Raw genomic sequence first — 21515 nt, 5'->3', positions numbered from 1 at the left:
GCATTCCCTACTAGGAAATTCTGACACAATTTTACATTTAAAGAAGAAAGGGATGGGCGAAATCTGACCGTTCAATGCAAACTCTGTTTGCCAGCTACCAAGCTGCTCTCAGGGTCAAAAGACTCCAACTTAAAGAAACATCTGGAAGCAAGTTATTTAAAAAAACAAAAACAAAACTAACATTAGTCTACTGCAACTACCTTGTTTTAGTTGTGGTAGCCACCTGGTTATGAGCCACCTCAGTATCTTCGATGTAGTATTGCTGTGTGATTTATTACTATTACTGAAGGCTACTCGGCACCGAGCTAACATTATTAGTTGGCTTTAGTTCATAATAGACTGCAGACTGTTAGACTTGATGGATAACTTTAACAACCTGGTAGCTGCAAATAATCTCGTGCAGTTCTGAAAGCAGACAAAAAGAAAACATATCTGATACAGAAATAGTTTTCTATATGAGATCACTGCATGAAGTGCAGTCTTACCTGACGCCCACCCTACTGTTGCTCATTTTATATTAATTAATTATATAAATTAATATGTTTATTATATTATATTATATTATATTATATTATATTATATTATATTATATTATTTAAAAGTCTAGTTGGTATTGGTATGACGAGTAGCCTTCAGTAATATTAATAAATCACACAGCAATAGTGCATTCATGTAGTTGTAAAAAGCATGATAATGTATTAAGCAATCCAAAATATTCAGGATGTGTTATAGTCTCATTGAGTAACTTAACAGAATACGTTACAAATTACATTCTGGGGCATGTATTCTGTAATCAATAGTTTAATAAATTTTTAAAAGTAACCTTCCCAACACTGGTAATGGATGCTGATACTAATAAACATGGCCTAATAAGCTCAAACATGAAAAAGTTATGTACACAAATAGAAAACTTATTAAATGTAATCTTGAAAGTCTAAAAAAATTCACGTAAAAGTCACATTGGTTTTTTAATCAATAAATTAATAATTACAACCCAAAGCTGCAGCACTTCCACATAGTTTTTCTGATACTAAGATAGTAACTTTTCTTTCTTACACTTGAAGAGAGTACAGTGAGAGTACTCCCTGCAATAGTAAGAGCAGTTAAAAGTAAATCTGTGCTTTAACAGGAAGTAACGTATTAACACATTAACACAGTTCTGTGCATGAGTGCACTATTTAACTCAGTTTGATTTGCTTAAAAAATAATGTATTTCAGTTTACATTGGCTGATGTTGAAATCTTATTCAGTGTTCGGTGTCTCCTCTGTGATCACTTTGCTTTCTGTGAAGGATTTCAAATCGGCCGTGTCCGTCCTGTTTGAAGTTGCTGCAGCGTCTGACTTTTGGAAAGTCTTTAACAAGGTTAATGACATGGAGTGAGTGGACAAAAATGATATGTGGTCCTCTGCCAGAGCACTCTCAAGTACAAAACATATTGACTGCTGAAGCTTCTTCATGAATTCTTCACACATGAAAACATAGAGGATGGGGTTCAGGCAGCTGTTCAGAAAAGCCAGACTTACAGTCAGAGGACCCACGATTGTAACAATGTTCCTGAGATCTGGGTTAGATGTATCTATAAAGTTGAAAACGTGGAAGGGCAACCAGCAGATGAAGAATGTAAAAATGATGGCGAAAATGATTCGACAAGATCTCTGTCGCCTTGTTCTCGGTATGCGCATTGCACGGATGCCTATGGCCACATAAGACACAAGTATTACCAGGAATGGGATCACAAAACCCATAAGAAAGCGAAGAGTATATAGACTCCATGTTGATTCCTTGCTTGTAAAATTATAGTGACAATAATGACTCCCATTGCTTTCTGAAACAGTGCGAAAAGTGGCATAAGGAGTGCTGCAGACCGCAGCAATCACCCAGATACCAACACATATGAGCTGAGCTTTGCAGACTGTGCGCTTGTTGTGTGCCCACACCACCATCCAGATGGACAAATAACGATCCAAACTCATCACCATCAGAGTAAAGATGCTGGCAAACATGTTGACTACACTCACAAAGGTGTTGAGCTTGCACATGAATTGTCCAAAAGGCCACTGGTGACTCTGAGAGAGAGAAATGATCGAGAAAATCAGGAAGGCTGTGAAGAGAAAGTCAGCTATGGCCAGGTTGAGAAACCAAACTGTCTCGACTGTTTTCTGCATTTTGAAGCCCGTCACGTAGATAACCAAACCATTGCCCAGAGTGCCAACTATAAATATCACACAGTAGATGACAATAGAGGCTGTTTGTATGTGTCTGGAAGCTGCTTCCAGCCCAGAGGATTGATTTGCAGCTGAACTGATGTTACCTAAAAACAAAACAAAAAAGTTCATGAAATCATATCACCTTTCACCTGATGACATTTAAAAGAAATGCTAATATGTGTTTAAACGATCTCACCATTCCCCATGTTCCTTTTAGCTGAGAGAGTCTGTCTTTATTCAATGTTGAACTCGATCTTTTGCTGCTTTTATTTGCTCTTGTTACTCCTCCCCCTCAGATTATGCACCAGAGAACAGAAACACCTTTATGTTTCTCCACCACACCTCTACCCATTTTTCGAATTACACTAAAAAGGTTGGCCAAACCTTAAAAGAGTAGCATTTATTGCAGTGCATTGTGTCTATGTTACATTTTCATTTAGTAACTCTTTGAGGATTTCAACACGAGATATCAAAACAGATAGAAGCATCAGGTGAAATATCAATGCTCTGTGGAAGGTGGGAAACTTGTAATCATGTGTTTTTGTCTTTTATAGGATCCCTATTAGCTGTGCTCTAAAATACAGTAATCCTTCTTGCATGCATTTGCTGCAGATTTTACATGTGTTTGCACATTAGTGATAAGCAGTAGTTTCGTTTATCCAGTTTTGCAGGTAGGACTCACTTATGGATCAGCATGGATCAGCTTGCTGGGACTGTGATGAAAAAAAATTCTAGTTTATTCTAACATTCGGATTTAGGTGGTTTGAAATTCACCGTAGAGTTTTGCATAGCCTTTATTTGAAGGTCAATATGACATGATGTAGCATGCTCAACTATGTTATCTGCTGACTATATGAAAATTCCCAGGGAGGCCAGCGCCAGGTGCTTCTTGGAGAAAGATAGTGGGAGTGGCTCTCTGCCCAGCAGCAACGCGGGTGGGAAAGAAACTCTAAGGTACAGGAGTTGTGTGTGTGAAGGTATAAAAGACGAGCTGCAATGTCCCAAAGACAGAGCTGTCGTGACTGTAGAACTGTGATGTTTGATTTGTGTCAGCTCTCCTGCATGCAATAATTCAAAAAGCTTGGCCACAGCTGATCACATTGCAGACTTTATTAACAGAAAATTCCATCACAGGACCAAGAATGAAGTGGGAAGAGTCTGATGGCATATTATGTTTTTTTTTACATTTATTTATTTTATTATGATTATTTTTAGCATTTCATTTGTGTAAGCAAAACTGTGCAAATGTTCATGTAAATGTACCTGCAGTTTAGTCTAGCCTCATCCACTGATGAGGAAATACCAGAGAAAATACTGATAGACGACAGCAGGCAAACAAGTGACACACAGTCATGGCCTGAATAAAGATGTGGTAATAAACCGTACATAAAATACTCCCATTCTGCAATAAAGAAGGTGGACAGGTAGCTGGTGGGTAGTAAATACATTCAGACAAGGGCTCGCATTTTAAGAGAGCTTTAATTCGTCTGGTGTTGTTGCTAAACCTGAAAATATACTTTATCTGAATTGACTCTTCATTGTAGGGGTGATCATATTCTTCCAGGATCCCACAGTGGACTGAAGAAAACAAAGAAGGTGTATTGTTATGGGACACTATAAGTGACTTACAATAGTCTGTATCAACTGCCATCCTGCAATAAAGAAGATGCATAAGCATCCAGAGGGCAAACACATAATTTTATAGTTTAATTTCTGAGTAATGTGAAAGATTTATTCTGTTTGCTTTAAGGTTGGCAGTGAATTGGTTGTTGTGAGGTACATTTCCAGAGTGCTGTAGGGGTTCACCTGAAGTTAGGGACTTTGACCAGAAGGTGGCAAAATTGTAAAAGGCAGTGATTACTCCACGAAGATGTTGACAGGTATTGTTTTAGTTTTATCTTTGTTGTAGGTTGGGTTTGTGTTTGCTTTGTGTTTGCTTTGTGTCCAACTAGAGATTAATGGAGAATGAGGATGGTTGCTGTGTAGTAGTTACTAAATGTATATGTAATTTGCTGAAATTTGCTCATGTACACAATTTAAAGTTACCATTCCATATTATAACAAGATGATGCATGTCTTGATTACTCTTCTCTTTGAGCTGTTGATGTTAATAGCCTATATTTGATGTGTGGGCTAGAGGCTGCCATCAGACACACTGCTCACCATCAGGCGAGGCAGGCAAATGCTTGGGGCACCAGACCACTGACAGGTCCTTGAGGGCTGACAAACTTTAAAGCACAGCAATGACAGTCCACCAGGACCTGACAGCTGTCTGTAGCCCCAGGCAGGTCCTCAAGGGCAGCATTTTACTGCCTTGCCTGATGGCAGGTACTTCAGGGCTAACAAACTTTAAAGTACAGCATTAGCAGAATGCATGTTGTTCTGAAGAATGCGTTCTTCAGATGAACACATTTGACAAAAGTAACCCAAAGGTAATTGTGCATTTTTGTTTCAATGTTAGGATCCCCGTTTGCTGTGATGTAGTACAGATGCTACAGATTTGTTTGCACATTAGTTGTAAGCCACAGGAGCTGTATTTCCCTTGGGCAATAGGCTTTGGTATGAGTTCCAATTGCAAATTGGTCCCAGCAGTGACCATACTAAAATGATGAAATGGAAAATTGGAGTTGTGTAACGTCACTTGGAATGGGAAACCCGGACCCCCCCTTGAGGCAGCCCTAGGATAGAAACTCAAAGACAATTATAATTTTTTTAGGGCTAGAGGCAAAATTACCTGGTGACCTACCAACTGCTGGGAAAAGCATCGGGCTCAGCTGCATGGGAGGGGTCTTGCAGTGAGCTCAAGGGGCACTTAATCAGCATGTTTTATTCACAGGTTAAAATCTGTATAAAGGCAGTGTAGTGGATTCCAGTACTAATAAACATGGTTTAAAAAGCTTGAGGATGAAAAGTTACATTTGCAAATAAAAAAATTATCGGCTAAAAACCTAAAAGTTTTTTTTTTTTTTTTAAATCACATTATTTGTCACATTGATTGTTGTAGTCAAGAAATCAATAATTACAACCCAAAGCTTCAGCACAGTGTGGTACACTTTGCCCACTTTCAAAAATCCTCACAGACACTGGATATGAAAAACAACAAACCAAGACAGCTGTATATAGATTGTTAGTTTTAGTGTGCTGTTTATCATACATATAACATACATTGAGAGATGATAAATATGTAACCACGTGTTTTTGTTAGGCTCCTCCTTAGCTGTGCCATAAAGCACAGTATTCCTTCTTGCATGCATGTGTTGGAGACTTTGTATTTGTTTGCACATTGCACATTATAAGCAATAGTGTGGTTAATCCAGTGTTGCAGGTAGGACACACTGATGATGGATCAGGACTGAGCAGGGGTGCATCAGTTTGTTTTACATAGCGAGGGCTTGCTAGGACGCAAAATTAATGAGCCTAATGGAAAATGATGTCCCCACCCCCCCATTTTTCTGTGGGAGATATTCTGGTTATGTAGAAGTGTTGGTTTTTTTGGTTTTGGGGTTGTTGTTTTTTTTTTTACATTTGTGTAGGCAAAACTGTGCAAATATTTGTGCAAATTTAACTTTGGAAATAAAGTCACAGGTTTGTTCAGTCCAGCTCCAGCCAGTGACCACACATTTGGTTCAGTGGATGCTGCTGTTGGATAAGAGTAGACAAACAGATGAAGCACAGTATACCTGTGCTGAGGAGGACAGCTTTAGAAGTATGACGACACTGTTACACTTCTGGGAGTTGCAGTAGGGATCAAAGATGGCCTGAATGGGAGTTGAGGGTAAACCACACATAAACCAGTCCTGTACTCTGATACATAAATGTATATCATTTGTGGTAATGACATTACTGATAAACAGAGCTTTGTGTTGTATTGTTGTTTACCCTGAAAATGTACTTGATCTGAACTGAATTTGATGTTTTAATGTACATTTCAAGTGTACTGTAGAAGTTCACCTGAAGTTTTAGACTTTGCTCACAAGGTGGCAGCACTGTAAAAGAGAGTGGGTACTCTGCCAAGATTTTGACATGTGCACACCACTCTATGTTAACTTCATGTTTGCTATAAGTATAAGAGCTTGTGTTTGCTTTGGGTAAAGCTGCAGATGGTGGTGAAGTAAGATTGCTGTGTAAAGTAACTGGTAAATATGAATATAACTTTATGAATATAAATTTTATACATATCTCTGTACAATTTTATTTAGGCAAAAGAACTTCGGTTGCTTATGTTTATAGGACCACTTTATGTCTATATTCCTCTTGCTATAAGAGCTGTGTAACACCCAAATTTCTCATTCATGGGATAATAAAGGTTTATTCTATTCTATTCTATTCTATAGTTTCCTGATATCCTAGTTTCCTGAAAAGTGCATAATTTATCAAGATTTTTTTTTAGCTCCTGGTGCTAATACACTGCATTTGACACTTGTACTAGAGGCCTGCCATGTCCTCACATGTGTATCAATATGATATAAGTGATTGTAAAACAAACTAGTGTCCTTTTCGACACTACTGCAAGAAATCCAGTCATTATGCCCTGTTTTTAACAATAGATACTAAATATTAAATGTTATTGTGCAGCACGCAAGATAGAGAGCGCACAATGTGCTTTGCCAAGAAAGGTGTAGTTTGTGTCTGTGAACACCTGTGTGTACACCTGTGTGCACACCTGTGTGGATCAGCACGCTTGTATTCAAAAGGTTTCTCCATGTAACAATCTGCTAGGGAGTGTGGGGAGCCATAGCCCCGTCCCCCAGGGCATGAAGCAGGTATGGGGGAGATCCAGACCCCAGACATCCAGAGGACCCAGAGTATGAGGACCCAAGGAGGACCACCAAAGGGGCAATTGTGCCACCCTCCTGGGAAGAGCTGAGGAAAGCCCCAGACGAGGGGTCACCCAGCAGCCACGGAGCAGAGGCCAGAGGGGGTTGCAGTGACATGTCTGTGGGCTCTGCTGGCAGCCAGCTATGCCAGAGAGGACCGAGCCCCAGGCCCAGAGGCATGAGGGTGCCCCACCCCCCAGAAGGGGCCCAGCCGGGCCACAGGCACCAGGCCCCGCCAAGCCGCCAACAGGAGTGAGCCGGTACATACATGAGCTCCCAGCCCCAGACACCAAGAACCACCAACGCACCGACGTCTGAGGGCATCAGCCACCAGCAGGGAGTGTGGTGAGGGGAGATAGGTCTCCATACCTCGGAGAGCCGGAGATGTTCCCAGAGAGGTGGAGTCTAAGACCCGACCTGACATATAGACACAGACGAACAGGCGCACGCAGGCACAAACGTGCATTCCCACCCCCATATACACATAAGCAAACATTCAGCACTCACCCGACGTGGAGACAGACAGAAACAGACACTGTACACACAATCACACTCCCCAAACATACTCTATATCCCAGGTCCAGGAGTTATTGTAGTTTTTGTCTTTAGTAACATCACGTTGAATGTGAGACTAAATTGGGCTACCTGAACCGGGACCTGCCAAATCTGCGCTGCGTGCATGCCATCATTCTGTCAGTATGTAATCCACTGAAATTGGCTTACAGCCACCAAGATCTTCAACGTCAGTTTAATGATTTATTGGTTAAAAACTGACCAAAAAAAGTGCTATAACTTAGAAACTATGACTCTTACAAGTGTGGTGTACATTGTCTATATATGCAAAAACAAAACATTTACGCTGCCTGTCTGCATTCTACATGGACCTCTTCGCCATTCTGCACTTATTCCTGGCTGAATACTTGTAAAATATTATGACTTCTATAGTTAAATAAACATCAACTATATTACCAAAAATTATTTTGTATTAGCTGAAACTGACAATGGGATGGATACATTTTTCAAACTATTCCTCAAAAAAACAACAAAAAAAACCCAACCAAAAAACAAGAAGCAGTAATAACTGTTGTACTGGAAAACTGTGCATAAAATATCAAAAGTAAAAAATACTTTATATTGTGATTGACATCAAGCATACTTTATAAATCATATGCTTGTAGTGGCCTTTCTGTTTAAGGTCACTTACCTCTGGAAAAAAAGGTTAATGAGCTCATAAACACAGGCCTACATCATGATTTTTCAAAAAGCATATTAAAAATGATTATAACAAAACGATAAAAGGCTCAACAGGCTAATCTGAAACTTCTGCTGAGTCTTCTCTGTGTCTGTTTTAACAGACTGAACATGCTCCAAGCTGTCGACCCCTCTTCATCATCATCACCCCTTTCCTTGTTAATGTAGTAGAAGTTTTAGAAACTTTTTCACGCTCCATCTTCTCTACATCTAAAATGTTGGCAATCGTGGTTAGCAAGAGAAAACTCATCTGTTAAATGGTACATGAATTACATTTTTTTTTTACTTATTAATGCTAACTGTGTTTCCACACGAAGCACAATTTCCAGCTGGTCTCAGAGCAGTGAAAGCAGAGCCAGCTTGCCTGTCAGTTACCATCAAGGGTCAGCTGTTTATCCACAATGTGCATGCACAAACTACCAGAAGCTGCTGTCCTCTCCGTTCACCCAGCTCCAGCCATTGTGGCACGGCCTTAAAAAAAGAGAGCTGCAGATTGAAAGTGCAGCTGTCAGCCACAAGATGGCAGTAATGTAAAGGCTACATGCACATAACTGACAAGCAAGGAGCTTTGTGACAGTACTGTCTGAGATGAAATGAAAATCTATCAATATATCACATGACATTTGATCCTTGACCTCTACCTTAAGATCAGTAGATTGATCTGAAGGCAAATATGATGATAATGTTATTTAGAGCTATTTAAACCCATGTTTCTTACTGCATATGAAGCAAGAAGCAAGATAACTAGAACCAGCTGAGGGACTCTGTGGTTCATTTCCTGCTCTCCATACTTTAATAACCTACAAATAATGCTAAGGAGTTAATGTGGTGAGGGACATTTTTCAAGGAGTTATTTTCCTTTTTGCTTTTAATTTCAAAGAGATGTGATGTGTGATGTAGTCAGATTTACATAGTGTGTTCCATTGTGCAAATGGAACAAGTCTATAGTATATAGCGTTGTGATATTCTGTTAGATCAACAGGGTGTAAGTCAGGTGTGTAATGCAGACGGACAAATGTGGCATGTTTTTATTCACAGCTTTAAAAATGCATAAAGATCAATAAATGTTCAGTCTTCGGCTGTGAAATGGATGCTGGGGATAATAAACATGTTATACACTACCAGTCAAAAGTTTGGACACACCTTCTCATTTACTTGCTTTTCTTTATTCTCACAACTGATGGTCCCGACTGCATTAAGAAGGCGAAAGATTCCACAAATGAAACCTGACAAGATACACCTGTGAAGTGAAAACCATTTCAGGTGACTACATCATGAAGCTCATTGAGTGAAAGTCAAGGGTTTGCAGCGCTGTCAACAAAGCAAAGGGAGGCTGCTTTGAGGAATCTAAAATATAAAACATATTTAGAGCTCTTTATCTGTTTTTTCTTTGCTACATAATTTCATATATCTTGCCTCATATATTTGAAGTCTTCAGTATGTATCTACAATGTAGAAAGTAGTAAAAATAAAGAATATTATTTGTGTTTATCAGGGGCGATTTTAGCCCATTTTTGGGGGTGCTTCAGCTTCAGCACCCCCAAAAAGAATCAAAGCACCCCCAAAGATTTCTTACTTTTTTTGACAATATTTGCTGTTTGTGTGACACACTACTAAAAATATAAAAAGCATACAGTACTTAATTAAGATGGAACATTTTAACAACAAAAGTATAGTTTTAAGTCAGGCACTTATGCCTGGCTTAAAACAGGACATATTAGCTGCATTTAACCTTCAGTTACTCTTTATATACTTAGGTAGGAGTCAGACCATGTTTGTTTTTAGCTGAAAAACATTACACCAGGTAACCTGCTGTGTTGAAAACGTGTTTCCCGACTATGTTTGCTACCCTACAATCCGTCCTACTCTGTAGTAAATTCAGCGATATTTGACCGTCCTGTTGCTCCCATTGAAATTTATACAGCCTATTTAAAATCTAAAACTTAACATTATCCGTAGCCTGCTGCTGTTACCTGTTTGAAATGTAATGTTTGAAATGTAATGAGAGAAACTGGTTATTTTATCATATGTGCATATTGAACCCAAGGCACTAACTAGCTAACTGACTGGATGTGCATTAACCTTATAACTCCTGTTGTGTGTGTGTGTGTACAGAGAGACAGCCAGGTTCATATTGGATATGAGGAAGTTTTTTCAAAAACAGGAGCCACATTCAGGTAAAAGTGTAAGATCAAATGATCCATCAATAAAGGATAATGTTGGATCAGTGTTTCAATATTTATATCCTTTATTAGATGTTCATGTGCTTTGGTTATTTGCCCTTTGGTTGAAAGTACACTGAGAGAGGACTTTTTTATTAGTGCTCTTAATAATATATATATATTTTTCAATCTAATTGAATACAATCTATTTGTGTATGATTGTCAGTCCAAAGAGGGAGAGAGGAAAGAGGGGAACATGAGGAGAAAGTACAAGATCAGGAAGAACCAGGTAAGAAAACAGACAGGGAGTACTAACAGGTGTGGAGATACAGAAATTATTTTACTGCAACAATATAACCTGCATTATTAACATTGCATTAATAATATACCTTACAGCATTGATATTGCATTAAAGATGTTTATGAAACTTACTGCTATTAACCTTTTTCTTACAGGTGCAGCCCTAGTCAGTTTATACACACATTGCATGTCTGTGCTTTATTCAGAGTTGATGCTCAGTCTCAGTCTATTGAAAGTTTCAAGCTTCGATGAGCGCGATGTCTCAGTCGATATATTGTGGGTGACTTGGAGCATAGAAGGATAGACACATACACGCTTACAAACACATATAATCCAGAAACCTGCCAGGCCAAAGGCCTGAAATTCATTTAGCTGACGTTTTGCTGGTGTGATGCTGTATACTTCTCCTCCTGCGTGTGTTTAATAAACTCCTTGTCTGATTGCACTCTCCTGGGCCTCTGTTGGTTTGTTCTGTTGCTCAACATTTTCGAATTCGGGACACAGGCAAAACAGAAACTGTTAAACTGGAAAAGAAAAAACCCAACTAATTTTACTCATACAATCTGGAAGTTGTGTTCTCCCTATATTAAAGCTGCTGTACAGAATCTGCAAAACAAACTGGGTTGTCAGCCCTGGCACTGCATTACCATATTGAGCTTCAGTCAGAGGAAGTCACGGTTGCCAAAAACTTTTTGAAGCTCAAGAGTGAGGCTGGTGCCATTCCAGATATGTTAACATTGTACAATCTTCTGGATAATCAGATCTTCCCCACACTGAAAGCTAGCAGCTGTAGCTGTGAAAGGTCTTTTAGTGTCTTGAGTCAGCTCCATTGTACATTGTATACATTGTACCATAGGCCAAGGTGTCTCAATTTTTCTAATTTTTTAATAATATTTTGTACATTTCAAGGACTCTTCTGTTTTTGGAGTGTATTTTTATGTATCTGTATTATATTATACATACACATTAAAAGTGAATCTCTGTCCAAAAAATGCACTCAGTTTACTTTTTACTCACTGTGAGCATCATTCATTATTCTCCCGCAGTAATCAAGGTTAGGATATGTATTTTTTAAAATTCAAATCCATTCTTCTTTGGCAGCATTTAAATAACCTTTATCAGATTTGATGGTTTTGTTACAAACTTTTCAAAAAAGTGTTTTGCTTTTCTTTCACAAATGTGGGGATTCAATTGTGTTAAAATGTACAAAACAGTGATGTCATGTTTTGTGACGAGGACCCAGGGACAGAGAGACTTGGTGAATTTAAGAATCTTATGATTTAATAAAGAAATTTGCAGACTTGCACAGAGAGGGTACAATTATGATGAGTGATAATGGAGATGAAGACAACAGACGATGAGGACAGGGAGGAACAGGGGTTTAAATGCACCAAGGAGACAGTCAGAGGGAACTCGGGACAACTGGAGACATTTAAGGATGCAGGGACTGACAGAGACAGGAAAGACGTCTCATCATGACGACTAAAGTTTACCTTGCCTGGATGGGCAGCTCTCTGGGTGCTCAGCACCCCCAAAACTCTGATCCTAGAATAGCCCCTCGTGTCTATGTACATTTTCTTTTCCTGGAAAGTGCCCACTTCCACACCTTCTCAGAGACTCTTTGTCAGTCTCTGACTTATAAGATATACATGAAAAACAACAAATCAACACTAATTGCTTACCAGTTAACTTTCTTTAGAGGCTTCGTCAGCAGTACACGGTGAGGCTGCTACAATGAAATGTCAATACAAACAGAAACATCTGATAAATATCAATGCTGTATGGAAGTACTCATGGATGAAGAGGTGGGAAATATATAATCATGTTTTTTTCTTTGTTAGGAGCAAACAATGAACAGAGGGAGACTCAGACAATACATAGTCACAAGATAATGAGGGGAAAAGAAACACCTGGGGAACAGAGGCAAAGCTCGATGACTAAAACAAGGGACAGAATACAAACAACTTAAACTAGTACATAACCCAGAATCACTGAAACTAGGAATACTATTTTAAGTTTATAAACACTAAACATGGAGTGAAAAATGAGGATATCAAGAACAAAGGGATAACCACAGAGAAATTACAACTAACTTGATACAAAGGGATATTATATACAACACAAAAATGGCAACAGACCAGACACGGGAACATAAGGGAGACAAGAATTCATAGGGACAATACAGGATGGATAGGAAACCGAAATCTGGGAATATAAATATAAAGAAACAAACGAGGAAATGATGAAATCAGACGAAACTCAAAACACTGGACCCAAAGACCATAATAAAAACCAGCTTAGTAATTTGTATCATTGTTACATCTGCCATTTTGTGCAAGTTAAGGCTCACGGTTAACTTAAGGCTTAAGATGGCTTAAGCAAACAAAAACATATGTTTACGGTTTTAAAAAAAATTACACTGATGGTGTATATAAGTGTCAAAAATGCATTAAGTTGCTGAGAACATAAAAGAAAAGAGATCAAGCCTAGCAGCCCCTGATCTGAATTGGTTCTGAATTGTAGGGCTGATCATATCAAGACAGGAGAGTTACTAAAATGACATAGAGATCAATGATTTGCAGCCTTGTTACATTCTGATTAGGAAAGTTCTCATTGAAAAATGTTACCAGTTTTAATGGTACCTTCAGAAATAACCATCTCCCTCTGGGTAGTGCAGATTTTTTTATTTTTTTTATTTTGTAAAACCGGGTAACCTGTTTTCTGTTGCATGTAATCAGAGGACTACTCGTTAGTGATGTGTCGATTGCGAACAAAATGGCTGTTAGAGCCGACTCTTTGAAGTGAACAACGTGCTTTTTCTTTCTCTCACCCTCTCTCGTGCACTTTTTTCCCGCTTCACTCCGCATGCGAGCCTTGTGCTTGCGATGGGCAGAGGGGGGAGGGGCGGTAGTTACACTCGCAGTAGCACAGGAAGAGAGCGGGAGGGAAAGACAAAGAATGAGAGCTGGGGACAACAACGTCACATTAGAAAGGTATAGTAATCATCCACAACTATTTTCAGTTGCGGATGATAAAGGATTCAGAAAGTTTACTCATGCAGGCCCATATGACAGTGAATGTGCATCTTCTTTTTGTTTTGCATGTTTTAATTTAGATTTAATTGTGTTGTGGTTTGCAGTGCTTTGTGTTGTTTCACTTAAAATTTGTTTAAAAAGAAAACGCTGAAAATTTAAATACTTAAAAGTTGAAATGTAAATAGTTGGTCTTTGTATTATATGATTTATTTATTACATTTTATGTGGAGTGAATAAACAAAAGTATATTTATGGTGGCCCCTAGAGACAAAGCATGTACAAACTCCAAAACACGTACAAACTTCGAAGCATGTGAAACCTCCAAAACACGTAGAAACTCCAAAACATGACAGAAGTGCTCCAGGATGCTAGGGGCAGTGTTGAGCTTTTGCTACCTAGTGGCTACACAAGCTCTGACATGAAATCAAACTCTAAGCTGGTGTGTGTGTGTGTGTGTGTACGGGTTCTTACTATCTTGATGGGGACCAAAATCTGAAATTTACTATACTGGTGGGACCAAGAGCCCTCGTGGGGACCAAAATCCATGTCCTCATGAAGTTGAAGGCATTTTTGACAGTCAAAATGTGGTTTTAGTGTCAGGGTTACAGTTGGGTTCTGGTTAGGTTTGGGGTAAGGGTTAGCCATTAATTTTTGATGGTTAGGGTTAGAGTAAGCGGCTAGGGGAAGCATTATTTTAATGGGATATCCCCACAAGGATAGCAAACCAGACGAGTGTGTGTGTGTGTGTGTATGTATGTCTGTGTTTGTGTGTAAATTCGTCTGAATAATTTGCCTTCCAGATATTATAATGCCTAAAATCTTATGTTCTGATGTCTGTCCTTCCTCCACATCATCCCCTGACAGTAGGAAGATGCTTTCTTTCTGTTCTCGGATTCCTAAAGCATGGACATGTGAGGCAGTTAGTCCTTCTGTCTATGTCTGTCCTTAATATCATCCTCATGAAAGGCAAACGCTTTTAGCAAAAAATATTTAAATCTTTTTAGCTTTCCGTTATAGGGTGAATAGTGTAGTAGGTACTCTGCTGGCTGTTGTGATACTGAAACAACAACAAGTCCCAGAGTTAGAAAGGCATGCACAGTATATGTTTGCAGCAAGATAGCTAGAACTAGCTGAGGGACTCTGTGGTTCATTTGCTGCATTTCAATGTGCTGAGGAGATTTTTCCGTTATCTATTTTCCTATTTGCTTTTAAAAGAGATGTTTTGTAGTTTGTGTGTAGTCTGATTTACTTAGTGTGTTCCAAGTCAGATATAGAACACTGACATCTTTTTAGATCAGCGGTGAAGCAGTGTGTACGTCAGGTTTGTCATGAAGACAGGCAAAAGCATTTGATCGGCATGTTTTTATTCACAGGTTAAAAATACATAGAGATCAATAAATGTTGAGTCTCTGACAGTGTAATAGATGCAGATACTAATAAACATGGTTTAACAAGCTCAAAGATGAAAAAGTTATGTACACAAATAGAAATCTTACCAAATGTAATCTTGAAAACCCTTAAAAAACACATTTCATGTAACATTGGTTGTTTTAATCAGTAAATCAATAATCACAACTTTAAGCTGAAGCAAAACCACAAAGGGTTTTATTTCTATAAAACTGCAACATGGAAGGGCAACCAGCAGATGAAGAATGCAAAAATGATGGAGAAAATGAATCCCGAGATCCCTGTTTTCTTGTTTTTGACATGTGCATTGTACGTATGCCTATGGCCACATAATACACAAATATGACCAGGAATGGGATCACAAAGCCCATAAGAAAGCGAAAAATGTGGAGACTCCATTTTTGTTCATGTGTGAATATACACAGTAATGTGTCCCATTATCTCCTGTGTTAGAGGAGTAGTCTTTATTGTAGTTCCACTTAGGTTATGTATTTCCCTTAGCAATTATTTATTGTTGAATACATTTTTCTTCTGCTGGAAAGTACCCAGGCTTCACACCTCCTTAGAGACACTTTCCTACTCGCTTACTTATCAGATGGACGTGAAAAACCACAAACCTGCACTTGCTAATTATAAACTCAGTTTATCAAAGTACCAAACCCCAGCACTCTGTGAGGCTGCCACTATTAACTGTCAGTACAAATAGTAACATCCAGTAAAATATTGATTCTGTATGGAAGTACTCATGAATGTGCTGCATATTCTGCATGTGTTTGTAGATTAGCTATAAGTGATAATTTGGTTAATCCCATTTTGCAGGTAGTACATGCTGACATGCATGGATCAGGACTGAATAGAGGCAGAACAGTCTATCGAAGGTAGTGAGGGGTTGTCTAATGGCACATTAGAAAAAGTGAAGTGTAATGTCCAAGTTAATGCTCATAGTTTGTTAATCTTTAACAAATAAAACCATATAAAATAGGGTTACGGTTAAAACAAATCACACCGACGATGAGGTGTGAACAAAACTAAACAATTTTTTATGCAAATTTACAATTTGGACATAAATTCACAGGCATGATGGACTGAAGAAAACAAACGAGAGAAGATTTATGGAACATTTCTTGTATTGTTATAGGACATACTATAAGTGTCTTATGACACACTGCAGTGGCAACCTTGTACTGGTTAATTGGGAAACGGAGTGGAATCCACTGCAATCCTGTATTAAAGAAGATGCATATGAATCCATGTGGCAAAAACACAACTTTGTTTTATAATGTACTTTCCCAGTTAAGTGAAACATTTATTCTCTCATGATGTTTGGTTTAAAGTTGGTTGTGAATTTGATGTTGTAAAATATTTTACAACTGTGCTGTAGAGGCTCACATGAAGTTATGGACTTGAAAATTGAGAAAGTTGATGGTGAAGCCACAAAGATTTTGATACGCTTTATTGCCAAAAGTATTTGCCTGTTTACCTCCAATATGAAGTTGGCCCACCCTTCAACTTTTCTGGGAAAGCTATCCACAAGGTTTAGAAGTGTATTTATGGGAATTGTTGATCATTCTTTCAGAAGCGCATTTATGAGGCCTGATGTTGATCCTGATCCTGGGTCCAGACTCCACGGTTTTTGTGTTCTGAATTATTTTCCTTTCAATATAAGGTGTAGTCAAGTTTTGTATTACAGTTTTCCATTCAAATCCTCTCCAGCTTCTTGAGTTAGTGGAGCTTTACTGTATTATGGACATCAAATGCCAATCACTCTCTGGGATTTTCCTTTGCATCTCTCTTTCCCATTTGAGTTTTATACAGTGCAAATTGTTCTCATTGCATTTTTGTAGGAAAACATAAAACAGTGTCGAACAGTTTTAGGTAGTATCTGTCTAATAGATGTCAGTATCATTTCCCCCACCACACTACTGGCAGCTGATAACTGTGGTTTCACCTGTGTGTCATAGAAGTGTCTTAACTGAAAATAGCAGAACAAGTCTTTATTTTCTATTTTAATATCCAGTGTTGGTGAAGTTACATGAAAAAGTAATCATTAACTCATTACTGATTACTTCCCCCAAAAAGTAATCCCATTACTTAGTTACTTTTAAAAAACATGATTTACAACCTGTATAGGTAATAAAGCAATAGATCTTTCAGCCCAATTCTACTTTTTCTGCATGATCCATCATATAAAGTGTAATCAAATGAAAAAGTCTCTTTATAAAACTAGTTTTATCAGTTTTAATCTTTTAACTTTATGCATCAAGCAAAAATTAAATTATATGCAACATTCTCTGACTGGAAGAAATTTGTTTAACATTTAAACCTATTTTCAAATAGATGCAAGTAAAACACAGTAGAAAATAAATAAAATTAAAGACTCAGCCGTCCTGTTGCTCTATTTTCACCTGTATAGCAGAAGTGGGGCAGGCGGATGTTTGCCACAGCGGTCACTGGAAGGATCCTGGAGTTTCTCTGTGAATTTCCCATTCTGTGGTAGCGTACTCGGTGCTTGCTTGGAAATTTAGGGGTTTTTTTTTCGCTGTAAAAAGTTTTCTTCCCATGCAGTGTACAGCGGACGCTAATGTTTTTGTCCCTTTTTACGGAATCAAACTCAAATTAAGGTCAGTACTTCCACACTTTAAACGCTGCATGCTCTTACTCTCTCCCGTACTCGATATATTATCCATTGTTGATCTGCACACAGCTGTCGCCACGAACATCGCACTCGATTACGTCATTGTCATGAGACACTCTCACATAAAAAATCACGGTTTTAGTAACGCAGTAACACTGCGTGCTTACAGGAAAGTAACAGTAATCTAATTACCTTTTTGTAATAGTAATCCCTTTACTCATTACTTGAAAAAAGTAATCGGATTACGTGTTACTGTAATTTATAACGTTACTGCTCATGTCTGTTAATATCACACAGCAGATGACAATGGAGGCTGTTTGTATGTGTCTCAAAACTGCTTCCAGTCCAGGTGATGGATTTGCAGGTGAAGTGATGTTAACCTAAAAACAAAATGACTTTATTTAGTCTTTTAAGAAATACTATCACCTTTAACATGATGTTTTAAGGTATCTCAAAAGGCCCCATGTTCCTTTTAGCTGAGAGAGTTTGTCTTCAACTTACATTGGCCTCTGTGTTTTCCTGTTTTTATTTGTCATTTTGCTTCACTGAGTGAATGGGTTAAATGTTTGTAGATTAGTGGGAACTTTGTATTTCAGAAGTACTTCAATGATTCCATTAACTTCTAACCAGAATGGTTGTATTTTAACAAATGGCGACAAGACATGTAGACGATTGACATTAATCTCTCCAGCAAGGATGTTGTGTTCTAAATTGTTTTCTTTTAATATAAGGTGTAGTAAAGTTTCGTATTAGAGTTTTCCATCCAAATCCTCTCCAGTTTCTTAAGCTAGTGGGAGGCCACACACCCTCTTCCCCACTGTTTGAACTGTGTTTCGACATCTGATGCCACTCTCTGGGATTTCCCTTTGCATTTTTCTTTCCCATTTGAGTTTTATACTGTGTGAATTGTTCTCATTGCATTTTTGTAGAAAAGAGTAAAGTTTAGGAACAGTTTTAGGTGATATCTGTCTAGTTACCACACTACTGGCAGCTGATAACTGTGGTTTCACCTGTGTGTCAGTGAAGTGTCTTAACTGAAAATACACGTCTTTATTTTCTATTTTAAATTCTTTTTTTTCTTTTTTTTTTAAACTTTTTCAAATGTCTCAAAATTATTTCTGTTGGTCAAAATGCCTCTTGCTGTTAGGCCTCTGTCAGTCCACCTGGTGAATGTCTGGTCAGTTTATCCTGATCTGAAGAGGCTGATGCCTGAAGGCCACAGCAGAAGAGGGTGGTCTTCCTCCAATTTCCATCTCCTTAATATCTCTATGCATACTGCTAGTGTTTCTGCTACGGTGATGTTATCCTCATCTTGGGTTCTGAGCTGTTTCTCTCTCAATCTGGCTTGAGGTGGGACTCTACCCTGGGTCAACTCTACCTCCTTCCATTTAGCAGCATTGTCTGAAGAGCACCAACACACAGTGTTTCTCATTTGGGCAGGATAAAAATATTATTTTAAACTCGGTAGAGAAAATTCTCCCCCCTCCTTCTCTAACTGCAGTAATTTGAATTTGACCCTTGGCCTCCTGCCTGCCCATAAGAACCTTGATATTTGCCTGCCCCAGCCCATGAACTATGAGTCTGGGATTCGGATTGGTAGAGAGAAAAATAGATTCATTGTAATAGCCAGTGGATTGGCCTTGTTTTTTCATTGCCTGTCTCTTTCAGGTATGTAGTAGGTGGAGCTGACCCAATTTCAGATGCAGCACACCTGAGAAGGCCAGTCCCCAGTGTATTATAAAATTCTGACCCAACCTGTATGCACTCCTTCTGTGTCTTGTTAGGCTCCCTTGGGTTTTATCCTAATATGGTGCATGCAGTCATGTCTGTGTATCATTTAATCTTTTTTTGGGTTTCTTTATGTTATTTCATTAAAATATCTTACAGCATTTAAACCCGTGTGTGGCCTCCCACTTCCTACTCACATCAGGTTGTAACATCATATTAATCACTTCGATTCTTGAACTCTAATCCAGATTTATTGTCAACCACTTGGATAACTCGCTATTTAAGTTACTGTTAACCCTTTAAGACCTACCATAGAACCAAGTTCGCCAGAGCTTACTTTATATTTTTACATGCTGTAGTGCCATTTTTGGGAGCATTTCAAGTTGCTATACATCAATACAACTGTTATAGCCCAAATTTTAATAATATTTATGCATTAAATCCATAGTAACCACATAAATTGCAAAAAAGTGCAATAAACTACAGAAAAATTGAAAATTGTTTTTGTTTTTTTTACATATATTTCTAATTAGAGAAATTTAAGAGGTTTATCCCTCAAAACTTTAAATACAAAAAAGTTGCAAAAAATAGTTTCCCACCACAGGAAATTTATTTTGGGTGTCTTCATAGTTTTATTTTTGAGATACACCAATTTTTATATACTGCAGAAAAAACGAAAAACAATCCTATAATGCAAATTTGCAAAGAAAACAGCATGTGCATCAAAATAAACTATTTCCAACAGTGTAATTTGAGTTCTAAGCATCCCAGCAACTATTCAGAGAAGCATAAAGTCAAACATAACTTTTAAAAACACCAGTATAGGCTTTTAAGGCCTACAAGTAAAAAACTACATTTTCCGCGAAAATGACATCACTTCCGGTTTTGGGCAGGTAATGGCGGACATGCGATTGTTCGCGCTGATGTCTATTTCAATGTAGGAAGTGTTATGAACAGTTGATCAGACCGGCAAAGTGTGTTTCTGGAATATTATGTTTTTGTTCCTGCAAGTGGTTTTTATGCAATTTTTGCAAAGCTATATGTGGAAGGAAACCGTGACCTAGGACAAGCTGATGGCATAAGATGTAGTACAACTCCTCCTCCTCCATGTGCAAAAAAATTTATTGCGCTAGCTTACGTGGTTCCGGTTGTACAGGGATTTAAAAATAGTTACGCAAAACGGAGCGTGCCCGCTCTGACCGGCTTTAAAGAGTTAATAGTGGAGTAGTTTGCCAAGTCTTGTTCAAGTCTTTTGCAATCATGACTCCTAAATATTTTATAGTTTCTATATCCCACTTTAGTTTATACTTTAGTTCAAGTGATCTGTTTGGAGCGTAATTGACGTGTACCTGTGTTGTTGTAATGTTAAGTATACTTCTGACCAAATTCAGCGAGGACTGTAAAACATTTAGGAACTGCTGAGTCCAGATTTTGGATGTATGTGATGATATCATCAATGAATAATCCTGTTTTATGTTCTTGTGGTGCTATTCTAGTTCCTTTAAGGTCATTGTTTTGTCTGACTTCTTGCGCTAAAGGCCTAGTGAACAGAACAAAAAGAGAAGGGCTTAGGCAATCTATCTGAGAGGGTGCCGTTAATCTTTACTCCTATTACCCAACAACGGATAGTCAGAACAGCTCAGAAGATCATTGGAGTCTCTCTTCCCTCCATCACAGACACCTATCACAGCATCCTGCATCAGTAATGCCACCAGCATTGTGGAGGACCCCACACACCCTTCACACACAGTCTTAACCCTACTGCCTTCTGACAAGAGGTACCGGAGCATTCAGGCCCTCACTGTCAGACTGCGACAGTGCGACGGTTTCCGGTTCCGGGTCGCTGCTCGTGCAGTCGACCGGCCAGTCAGCTGAGCAGTTTTGTGTTCTTTTCTAACTTTAATGCTCTGTTCATTGTTGTTTTTTGCTGTCTACTCAGTATATTTGTATTCTTTTCCTTTTCCTCATTTTT

General features: G+C 38.5%; 1 protein-coding gene across 1 annotated transcript; it reads right to left on the bottom strand.

The window, feature by feature from the left end:
* Nucleotides 1-1242: 1242 nt before the first annotated feature.
* Nucleotides 1243-2372, bottom strand: LOC146377533 (C3a anaphylatoxin chemotactic receptor-like). The gene has a single exon (XM_084944787.1). It carries the CDS (start codon nt 2335-2337, stop codon nt 1243-1245), a length of 1095 nt encoding a protein of 364 aa, XP_084800913.1. The 5' UTR covers nt 2338-2372.
* Between the last annotated feature and the right edge of the window lie 19143 nt (nt 2373-21515).

Source organism: Perissodus microlepis, chromosome 11, assembly GCF_051167445.1.
Source record: "Perissodus microlepis isolate ML-2025 ecotype Zambia chromosome 11, ASM5116744v1, whole genome shotgun sequence".
NCBI classification, from domain to species: domain Eukaryota; kingdom Metazoa; phylum Chordata; class Actinopteri; order Cichliformes; family Cichlidae; genus Perissodus; species Perissodus microlepis.
The sequence above is the reverse complement of the archived record's forward strand: the minus strand, read 5'-3'. Positions and strand labels throughout refer to the sequence as shown.